Below are 11,272 nucleotides of genomic sequence, written 5' to 3' on the forward strand. Positions count from 1 at the left end.
AATTGGCGCGCAGATCCCACGACTCGTGTTGAAATCATCAGAACAGGAGAGTGCAGGGAAGCATTCACAAGCTCTTATGCCAGCATCCAATATGTCGGATTTTACATTTATTATAGTTGTATGAAAACGTGCCGATCAACTCGCCTCTTTGGTTGCTCAGTTCAGCTGTTGTCAGTTTCTCTGCTGGGGTGAAATCTTCACTGTGGGGTGATGGACAAGGAACGGAGAGCCTCAAACCAGTACGGGTCGCTGGAATGCACTAAATGGAATACGGAGACCGAAAAAGTGACAGGCGACAAAACAGGTAGATTTTCCGTCGTCAAAAGCTATAGGCTACGAATACAGCTGATGTTACACATCTGTCTGTCTGTCTGTCTTGTAATATAGCTTTTATACAGGCCTACATATATATGTACATGCAGCAGCATCCCTGAGAAGGTGAAAGAGCTTAGTGTTTGTGTGTTATCTGGTGATAGGCTATAAGTTATAGAGTGGAAATTAAGTTGGCCTAATGATAATATTATACAGTGTCTTGTGCTAATGTGCTTATACTGCAAAACAAAGTAGCGTAATCATGCGTAATTCTAGCTAGCGTAATTCAGTAACTTTACAAAATTGTAGCCTACCAGCTGGGTGACCGCCAAGACCAATTTAATACTGGAGTCCTGTTTAATTTGGTGATCAAGATCCAATTATGGTATTAAACAGCAGCTTATCCACTGAGTGCTGAAAACACAAGAATGTGAAATAACATGCATCCTTAATCAATTCATATTTATCTATAGCCTATCCTAAAAAATGTTTGACGTATTCTTGCTGTCAAGAATTTGCATCAAACTAAAAGCCCATTTTGCACACAGCATCAGCCAAAATCATCCAAAGTGACTGAAGTCTATGGGAACATTGTCAGATTCATATCATTCTTGCCCCTCATTCAACAGTTATCAAAGGCTGATCATCGATCATAAAAACAGGCCTACTCTTACTAATTTGTAAGCCATCGCTAAGAGATTTCGCTTGGCCTTGGCCATGCTGTCTTAAAAGAAATAGGGCTTGTATGACATACTGTCACTGGATACCCCCTTGGCCTGATGGTTGCCATGCGTGGGAGTTTCTCTTCATTAGCTCAGAGGCAGTATAGTGTCATCAGTGTAACGACCAATGAGGTGAAGAATTTCTAGTTTTGTATGCCAGAGCTGTTTCATGGGGCAGAGCAAAAACCTATAAAAGAACTTGGCTTGTGTAATTAAAAGGTTGCTTCTGAAATGGATGCCTGGGGAGAGTTGGGTGTTGTACATTTGTAGTGGAATGATCTGGCGTTGATGTTCGAGTGTGGGGTATTCGGTATGATAGAAAGTTCTTGTGTAATGAATGACTCAAAGCAATGACCCTAACTCTAAGTTATACACATTTCAACATGTGCACAGATACACACATATATACATACACACACACACACACACACACACACACACACACACACACACACTGTAGAAGCAAGCATGTGAGCTTGCTGAGGCACTTTTAGAGATGATGATGGCTCTTTCGGTAATAGGGGCTGAAGGCTGGGAACAACCTGAACCTGAAGCATGCGGCACCTTCATATCAAAGTGTCAGCCGAGATTTACCAAACAACACACTGGTCTGCTGTTAATAATGTGGGCCTACAATATGAATGCATCAGAGACAAGCACCTTGTTAATAATGTGGGCCTACAATATGAATGCATCAGAAACAAGCACATTGGTCTAATCTTACTAGACTGAGGCGTGACATGAACGTGGTTCTTGGGGTTGAATGTGTTGGAGGGGGCGTAGAGCACAGGTTCAGAGTGACCCTGACCCAGAGTGACCCTGCATGGAATATCTCCAGTTGATTGGCCAGATCATGTCTCGGGTACTATTATAATATAAAGTTGGCCTATCATGTAGCAAATGCAACTGCAACGATGACGAGAAGGGTGGGAAGGGTTGCTATGACAGTTTGTAGTGGTGTGGATTTTCAGGATTTGTTTCAGTTCATCACCATCTTGCGTGATTTTAGTAGATTGCCAGTAAACACAAAATACATATCTCAGCCATCCTGGTGTGATCAAATAAAGTCAGTCTCCCAAACCTCACTGGTTTATCAAGCAGGCACCTTCTTCCATGGGTGTTTCATTGAATTATGTGATATAATGGACATGTGATCAGGAATAATACCAATAAAGGTTGGTTTCCAAGACAGCCAGAGCTTTACGATGTAATCCTTGGCCACCTGTTGAAACCCTAAGTTATTTGTCATTATACCCATTTCAGTTGTTTCTCATTATACCCATTTCAGTTATTTCTCATTATACCCATTTCAAAATGGACCTTATTTAGCTTGTGCTTGACAGGCAGCTTGAGACTGTGCTACCTGCAGAGCCATTGTCCTTGTCAATGGTAAGAGAGGGAGCATACAAGCGAGAGAGGAAGAGAGAGAGAGAAGAAAAAGGGAGAGAGAGAGACAGAGAGAGAGAGACAGAGAGAGAGAGACAGAGAGAGAGAAGGGAGAGAAGGGAGAGAGAGAAACATAATTAATAGCAGTTTTAGACAGGGAGTTATGCCAGCCCTGGTTAGCGCTGACACGCAATAATTTGCACCCCACATCCAGTGCTCACCAGTCAGCCCGCCGAGCTGTAATTTCAGGCTGCGTCTCTGACACTGATTTATGACCCTTGCTTGTACACTAAGTAGGGGGGTGTGTGTGTGTGTGTGTGTGTGTGTGTGTGTGTGTGTGTTTGTGTGTGTGTGTGTGTGTGTGTGTGTGTGTGTGTGTGCATGCACACATCTGTGTGTCTGTATGGTAACTGAGAAAGGAAAGTCCTGAATAGAGTTGTGATCAGTGTTAATGTTATGCTTGTGCTCTTATCCAGACATGTAGATCAGTTATGTTTAAAGAAGTGACAAGGCTGAATAAGCATTATTTAATGGGTTGAATATTGTACATATGGAATATAACACAAATCACTGTAAAAGTACTAAGAAAGTAGTTAGTTGTAATTAAAGATGTATTTAACGACACATTTAACAACATGGAACAGATCTGCGATGACTGATATTTTGGTTGTTAATTGTTTCACAGAGGAGGACGTGGTGTCCATGGCAGACTCCACCATCACTATAGATGACATCGAGGGGGAGCTCTTTAAGATCGAGCGCATCCGTGATGCATTGGTGAGACGCGAGTCTGAACTGAGATACATGTGAGTACTGAGCCAGTCTACTCTACACATGCCCAGTTTCTGCCCTCTCTCTCTCTCTCTCTCTCTCTTTCTCTCTCTCTCTTTTTCTGTCTCTCTTTCTGTCTCTCTCTCTTTTTCTGTCTCTCTTTCTGTCTCTCTCTCTTTTTCTGTCTCTCTCACTTTCTCATCTGATGTAAGATAAATAGCAGCTGTGACAGACAGCCATGTGCTGCCACTCAGATGATACATTTGCATGAAAATGAATTGCATGGCAGTGGCTTTGCCTCCCGCTCCCAAACCACAGTGCCTCAGTTATTCAGAGGAAGGTCACAGGTGTGTATAACCAGATCTCCATGATGCCCAGGGTGGCTCACAATTAATCTGTTTTGACTGTCATCATGGTGAATGAGTTATGAAGAGTGGTTTGAGCATTCCTTTATTGGAGCATCACATTTGATTTCAATGAGTTGCATAGATTTTTGTCTGAATACATTTTGCCGCAGATTTCCAGTGAGCCGTTTATGATACTAAATTTAGCAATCCAATGCAGTTTAGCAATCCGTAGCCATGTGTATGTATGACGATTTATGCATATATGGTAACAATGTAACAACAGGATTTTAAGACCATAATCACAAAGCTTTAGAATCATGTCACAGTGTCGTGTACTGTAAGTTGGCCAGCAGCAATCCACAATATACTGTACATGTAAGCTATGTAAGATGAGTTAAAAGTTCTAAAAGTTATGGCCTAGTTGTTTTACCTGCAAAAGTTTATTTGTTCCAGTTTTAGACCTATACCATAGTTCATTGGTTTAGTGAAGCACTTCTTTGTTGTAAACCTGTAGCTGAACCTTTCATGCATCCCAGTTTGATTGCCCATCTCATATCTTCCCAACTCATTTTGTGTTGATATACTGACACATAGTGAGGGGCAGTCCACCTTTTTGATAGATTGCATGCAAATAGAATGTCTCCAACCCCTGTTTATTTCTGATGCATATTCCTGGTCATCAGCTTATGTCTGTGCACATACATTCAAAGAATATTTGATCATGGAAATGCCTGGCCTCATGATACATATCATGTCCACATAAGGAAGGTTTCAACTGTATGCTTAATCTTATACTTTCATCGCAACTCTCAACTCAGCTCCTCTTTTCTCATCCTCTGGTCGAGTTTTTCCAACTCGTTCCCCCATGCAAGTGTGCCAATGTGCCTCACGTCCTCTCATATGCACTGACAGCTGTTCTTAGATCAGTTATTTCTGTTGTCACCTCTCCAGACTTCATCACCCACAGGCATCTGATCAGCCAGCTGCCCCTCATTAAAGATTCAGTGGGTTTTGCTTTCACTGTTGCCACCAGCACCTCTGTGCTCTGTGTTGGTGCATGTATATTAATCTCTCCCCCGAATGACTTTGCAGATCAGAGACATCTGAGGCATATTTAGCTCAGAGGAAGGGATCTGCCTTATTCAGTGGGGCTTACAGCCAGTGGCCACCCCAGATGTGAGTCATGATTGAGCTAAGTGATGAAACTGAGATGAGTCAGTTAAGGAGTAATGAAGCCGCCGAGAATTCGGCAGGCAGGAAATTTGCATGGCAGTTAGGTTCGCTAAGTGACTCACAATTTGTCAAAGCATCCAATTATACTTATTATGAGAGGGCTTATTACTTTTGTATTACTAATACTATTACTAAGTTTTAATGAACATTGTGACAGAATCATGGATAATCCCATCATTTTAAGGCAGGAGCTAGATATTGTTTAGATGTGCAGTGCTGGCCACCAGAGAAGCCCTGGTGGTATCTCATGTGTAATACTCTCTGGCCCTCCACTCCATTCATTAACAAGCCAGTCATGGGTAGATGGTGACATGCTCTCATTTGTTCTTCAAGAGGTAGCATTTAAATGGCGGACATTTCCTTTAGTCAAATGCCACCACAGCACAATTGAATTGATGTTTCCTGCAGCCAGGAAACAGGTGAAAATGAAAGATCAAGGCAAGATCATAGCAAGTACTATAATTTGGAGGCTTCATGTAAGGCCACATGTAACATCTCTGGTTATTTTATGCTGTTTGGTCGTCTGAGGACTTTGGCGAATATGCGAGTCAAGGGTTGGGTTCCCATAGAGTAGAGTTTTTAACTGATTGTGACCCTGGGACCACCATTCTGACCAAGGAAGCAAGATGAGGTGAACCACAGAATAATCAAATAGTGATTCCCACAGTGTAACTCCATTATTGATTGACCACTGGTTGAAAACTTTTGTCATAGAACACATGTAATGATAAAACATATTCCTTACTTTGGGCCAAATACAGCTGGTACAATACAAATTTAAATAGGCCTGCAACAATGTATCTATTAATCAACTATTCAATTAAACATCACTTCCATTCATGAGTTTGGGGTCATTTAGAAATTTAGATTCTTCTCCATTATAGACAGAATACCAGCTGGCTGCTTCTAATCATCCTCCATCCTTTCATCTTTCATCCTGTACCAGTTTCCCAATTCACCACCAAAACAACCCCAGACCATCCCGCTCCCTCCACCATACCACTTGTGCTGCAGCTCACGGATGTTCCCCTTTGTGGCCAGAACACCTTCAATTTCTCTGTCCATAACACTTTTTTCAAGTCCTCCACTGTTGACAGCCTTTGTTCTTTTGCCCATCTTAATCTTTTCTTTTTATTGGCCAGACTGAGATATAGCCTTTTCTTTACAACTCTTGTCTAGAAGGCCAGCATCTGGATGTTGACACTGGTGTTTTGTGGGTACTATTTAACAAAGCTGCAAGTTTAGGACCTGTGAGGCACCTGTTTAATCGAACCCACAATAGCTGGTGAACTCCAGATGGCAACTCATCGATAGATGGCCAGTTGTATTGCTTCTTTAATCAGGGCAGCAGTATTCAGCCATGCAAACATAATTGCAAAATGGTTTTCTAATGATCAGCTAACCTTCTATATCGATAAACTTGGATTAGCAAATACAAAGTGCCATTGAATCTGCCATGTCCTGTTACAATAGTCATTTGTATTTCTGATTGATTTGATGTTATTTTAATGGACAAAAAGCTTTTCCCACAAAAGCAATGGAATTTGTAAGTGACTCCAAACTTTTGAACGGCACTACACTTTGGTAAAAAATAGATTTTCTGACTCCAGATTCTCAAACTGTTTACTTACTCCTCTATCTCTATGACAGTAAACTGAAAATCTTCAAAATAAGACATCATCTTGGACTTTTTCACCATATCCTGGAATTTTATAGACCAACCAACCACATCGATTAGTCTAGAAAATAATCAGTAGATTGATCGTCTATGAAAAAATGTATTTATGTTTTGTTTTTCATGACCATGAGATAATAAAGCTCTCTGTCTCTGTATTGGGTCAGTTTTTATGGTTGGCTGTGCTATATCAACCACTACGGTAACTTATTGTCAAATTTACTCCTCCGTCCCTATAGGATGGATGACATTCAGCTCTGTAAGGAGATCACACGGCTGAAGAAGGAGCTCCAGAAGCTGGTGTCCATTCCAGGTAGAGCACCTGTCATGTCTCCCCTGGTCGTCACCGTGACGGCAGTCCGGGGCTTTGTGGAAGCTGCAGTGAATGCTGTGTCACTGGGTTCTGGGTCCTAGTGTCAGACCGCGTTTGAGGACAAGTGTACTTTGACAGAATGTGCCATTTAGGCGAGTGTGCTTTATCCCAAAACTGTGTGTCTCTGAGACTTTGGCAACACTTCAGTGGGTGGTTGTTGATCGCCCTGCAGGCGTCCTCCATATGCCAGAAAAAAAGTGATGCTACTGTGCTAATTGGCAGAATTCATTATTTGTAGAATGTGTGAATTTTCTCAACCGCTAGTCTCTGTATTTCTCTGGAGGAAAACTCAAGTGTCTTTTGAACATCTTCGGAACTGTATCTTTCATGGAGTGGATCTCGTCAGCACCCCAGCAGTCATTGACATTCATAGAAGAATTACTTGTTGATTGGAGAGGTTTAGTGGCATGTGTTTTCTTTTCAGATAATGACAAATCAAATGAAGACAAACAGAAGGAAGAGGAGCTGCTCTTGCAAATCCACAAGCTGGTGGAGACCAGGGACTTCCTGGTGGATGACGTGGAGTTTGAAAGACTGAGGTTAGACATCTCTCTCTTTGTCTTTCTCCCTTTCCCTCTCTCCCTCCCTCTCTCTCTCTCGCTCTCTCTCTCTCTCTCTCTCTTTCCCTGAACATACATAGCCAGCTACAAGACTCACACCAACAAACAAACAGCTTCCTCCGAACCGTATTAGCCCAGTGACCATGCCGGGGTATTCTTAGCATACTGTAGCTTGTGTGAACACCTCCATTTACATGGTTATGAGACCAAATAACGTTGTGGTTCAGGGAAAGCATTTTCACTTCCAAGAAAACCCAATAGGCTGACATGAGCTAGAGAAGCATAAGGAACAGAGGAAATGGCCGAGGCACAGTGATAACGAATCGCTCCAATGCATTGTAGAGACGTGAATCCAGTAATACAGGCCAAGCCCAGCCTTTATTTCATTGTTTATTTGATAAGCTGGCAAGCCCAAAGGGCAAACCCCATCCTGGCTCAACACTAGGGCTCCATCACATTCATTGTTAGAGACAGATCCTTATTCTGTCATTCAATTTTACTCAGATCATTCAATGAAATCTCGCGCCATGATATATTTTCATGAAGACACAGTGATATTAATGAGGTTTATTTTTCTTGCCCTTTCTCTCTGTGGCACATCAAATAGGCAACATCAGATAGTCATCATGGCCTTGACAAGAACTGTTCACACACGCGCTGCATGTTTGTATTTCCAGTCGGTAGGAGAAAGAGAACACAATCAGTTTGTACAAATCTACCGTCATGCAAGTGCCATCTAAAGAGAAAAGAGCCATTTGGTGTTCAAACACATAAACATTTCACAGAGAACAGAGAAAGCCTGGGGTTATTGTGCTGAAACAATGTGAGCAAATGACACACCATCAGTAACACAGCGACAATACCTGCTATGATCACCATAGTAACCTTTCCTCAACAGGGAACGTGAGGAAGACAAAGAAATGGCTGATTTCCTGAAGTCAAAGTTCCCCAAGAGCTCCAAGAACAGAGGTACTCTCCTAAACGGTGTTATACTCTGGCAGTATTAAAGTACTCACAACAAGGAGGAATAACTGTATTCCTCTTCTTGCAGTTTTGTTTCATCTTGATTGATGTGGGAGTTTTGGGATGAATAATGTGGCCAGTGAATCTCTGGTGACTGCTCAAGGTGGACTTCATTTGTCTCAGTCAAAATAATCATAAATATGGAAGCACTGACAAAATACTCTGGAGTAGGCCTTGCAGTTGCAGTTGGTAAAATAATGCAGAATTTCTTTTTCTGAAGGTCGCTCAATGGTTGCGTAAGATCATTTGTCTTCCTACTAGATGAATGGTAAAGCCTTCTTGGCTTGGCTGATGTCAAACAGGGAACAATTAATTAGAAGTTATCTACCAGAAGCCTGTCCAGACATTTTCAACAGGAACATTAGGTCATTGTGAATTACAGGACTCTTTATTCAGTGAGTCAGAATTGTCACTTCTGTTACCAAAGGCTTTTTTTTTTTAAAGAGATGAGATTAATTTCTCTCCCTAACAGGGACTCTTTTGACAGGGAGTCTTTTGATTGTGATGAACTAAACAAACTGCTTAGAGAACATCATGCAACTATTCCTTTTGTGAACCTGTTGTTTGCATCCTAGTGTGCGCACATTCACAACAGATCATATTTGCTAGCGCTGTCTCGTCTCTTTCCTTCCTGGGAAGAGAAAGTGTGTTTGTTTGTGTGTGGTCACACATGCATGGCTGTGTGTGTGTGTGTGTGTGTGTGTGTGTGTTTCATTTTCATATATCAACAGGTTTTCACGTTTTTTTTTTCTTTTTGGGTTGTTAAATCTGTATGCACTGGTCATGGCCAATACACCATGAATATTACAAATGGAATGAATGAAAATATGTTAATAGGAAAACAATTGGCAGCATTCATTTGTTTGTTTGTTTATTTATCTGTTCATTTATATATTTGTTTCAGATCCATTGTCCAACCGCAGACTGGCGTCCCGGGCCCAGCGGTCCTCCTCCTCCCCGTTCGTCACTAAGACGGGGCTGACCCTGCTGAAGGAGTGCTGCGGCTTCACCTGCTCCGTCATGTAGGGGGCGCAGAGGCATCGGCACGAGGTGCCACCGCAGGCCCACTGGCTGGTTGTGCCACCACAGCACCCGATATGCATGCCACTTGTGCTGCCCGTCCAGTGCACAGAGAGGGTTTCCCTTGAGAGTTGTCTTTGTGTTTGTACAGTCTCTCTCTCTCTCTCTCTCCCACTCTCTCTCTCTGTCTTTCATCTCTCTCTCTCTCTTTCTCCCACTCTCTCTCTGTCTTTCTTCATCTCTCTCTCTCTTTCTCCCACTCTCTCTCTGTTTTTCTTCATCTCTCTCTCTTTCTCCCATTCTCTCTGTCTTTCTTCATCTCTCTCTCTGTCTCTCTCTCTCCCCTCTATATCTGCACATCTATTGGCTGTTCATTTCCTCCAGTGGATTCAGCTGTCAGACACTCTGCTGACGTTGCTTTCATCCTCGTCCCCCCGCTCTCATTTCCCAGAAGGCATTGCAGCAGTCTGTTGCATCTCTGTTGTTCTGGCTTCTGTCGTTTGTCATTTTTAGAGACTCTCTTGTGGTGGCCTCTCCTAAAGATCCTCATACATGTACAAACATCCAGGCAGTACTGTTTTAAATACAGTAATAGGCATCATTACCGCCTCAAGGATTATTTGTCATTCTAATAACTCATTTTTGTGGCCATTAAAAGAAACCAGGAACCAGACTAATCATCATGCAGAAAGCATTACTGTCCTAATTTAGCACAAATCAGTGACTTAACTGCATTGAACTGACGTGACTGCCACTGTAGCTGTTCTCTCTGCAGCTACTGTTGGTCCTCATTAACAGGCAGCAGCAGCATCCAGCACAATTGATCAAAATATTTAAAAGTGAATCTTCTGTAAACATGTTAATGTATTCAGAGCTTCGTTTCTGATTTAGGAGTGCAGTGATTAATTCTGAGACTGCTTGGGTAAAATTAGGAAAAGCCTTAAGTCCAGCAGTATCATTAACATAACAGGTATTTAACTTCCATTACACATAGGGGTGCACTGACTGGACCTTGTTAAATCTAATTGGATATAAATGACCTGAAATGAAAGTTTAATGTATCAGATTATTGAAAGCCAGACAACCGTTTGTGCCATTTTAACACTGTTTTATGCTAGGCTGTTCCCCTTAAAGGACAGTTGATCTCACCAGTGCCGGCCCGAGCCTTTTGGGGGCCCTAAGCAGAATTTGATTTGGGGGCCCCCTCCCACAACGCAGAGTCACCTGTGCTTGGCGATAATTGACAACTTCACACTATAATGTCATATTATAAATTAATACAGTTATGTATTAATACAGTGACTGATTATGAACTACTGTCCCCTGGACACAGATGCATAAGGACTTCGGTAGGCTCATTCAGTAATCCATCCTTGCTCACATGCCAAAATGTTTTGGGGCTCGCTCTAGACTTCTGGCCCCATGTGCTTGGTAAACCAATGTATTAATATAGTTGTTATTTACACCAACCCTGTCACCTTTTAATCTTAGAGGGTACTAAAATCACAGATTTATTTGAAACATTCATATTCAAAGTGAAGCACTAAGGGTGGTTTACTGAAGTTGAATTGACAAATAACAAAATGCAACAGCATTTGTATTTGTTGTAAACAAGTACATCAGTTTAATGACTTGTTTTTCAACAGATTTGCAGAATAAATCCGCAAATGTGCATTAAATGAGCAATCTTCAACTACAAAATAAAACCAAAATAGACAAACAATAATAATAAAAAATAAAATGTCCCAAAAAATAGATACTTATTCCTACTTCGTTCCTGGCTTTCAGGCATCTGCAACTCTGCAGTGGACGAATCTGCAATGATTAAATAAATACATAAAAAAAAAAAA

General features: G+C 41.7%; 1 protein-coding gene across 1 annotated transcript; it reads left to right on the forward strand.

Moving 5' to 3' along the window:
- Window positions 1-51: 51 nt before the first annotated feature.
- Window positions 52-10,667, forward strand: pik3r6a (phosphoinositide-3-kinase, regulatory subunit 6a). Its single transcript, XM_048248526.1, has 6 exons — window positions 52-304; window positions 3,106-3,226; window positions 6,686-6,759; window positions 7,244-7,358; window positions 8,278-8,348; window positions 9,307-10,667. Exons 1-6 carry the CDS (start codon window positions 211-213, stop codon window positions 9,426-9,428), a joined length of 597 nt encoding a protein of 198 aa, XP_048104483.1. The 5' UTR covers window positions 52-210; the 3' UTR covers window positions 9,429-10,667.
- Window positions 10,668-11,272: the final 605 nt, after the last annotated feature.

The sequence above is a fragment of the Alosa alosa genome, chromosome 7 (genome assembly GCF_017589495.1).
Source record: "Alosa alosa isolate M-15738 ecotype Scorff River chromosome 7, AALO_Geno_1.1, whole genome shotgun sequence".
Taxonomy (NCBI): Eukaryota; Metazoa; Chordata; class Actinopteri; order Clupeiformes; family Clupeidae; genus Alosa; species Alosa alosa.

What these genes read in the sequence shown, in the direction of transcription:
- pik3r6a (XM_048248526.1), top strand. Translation starts at nt 211, where the DNA reads ATGGACAAGGAACGGAGAGCCTCAAACCAGTACGGGTCGCTGGAATGC. An exon ending in GAGTCTGAACTGAGATACAT is followed by an intron (nt 3,227 to 6,685) that starts GTGAGTACTGAG and finishes CCGTCCCTATAG; the next exon opens with GATGGATGACATTCAGCTCT. An exon ending in CAAGAGCTCCAAGAACAGAG is followed by an intron (nt 8,349 to 9,306) that starts GTACTCTCCTAA and finishes TATTTGTTTCAG; the next exon opens with ATCCATTGTCCAACCGCAGA.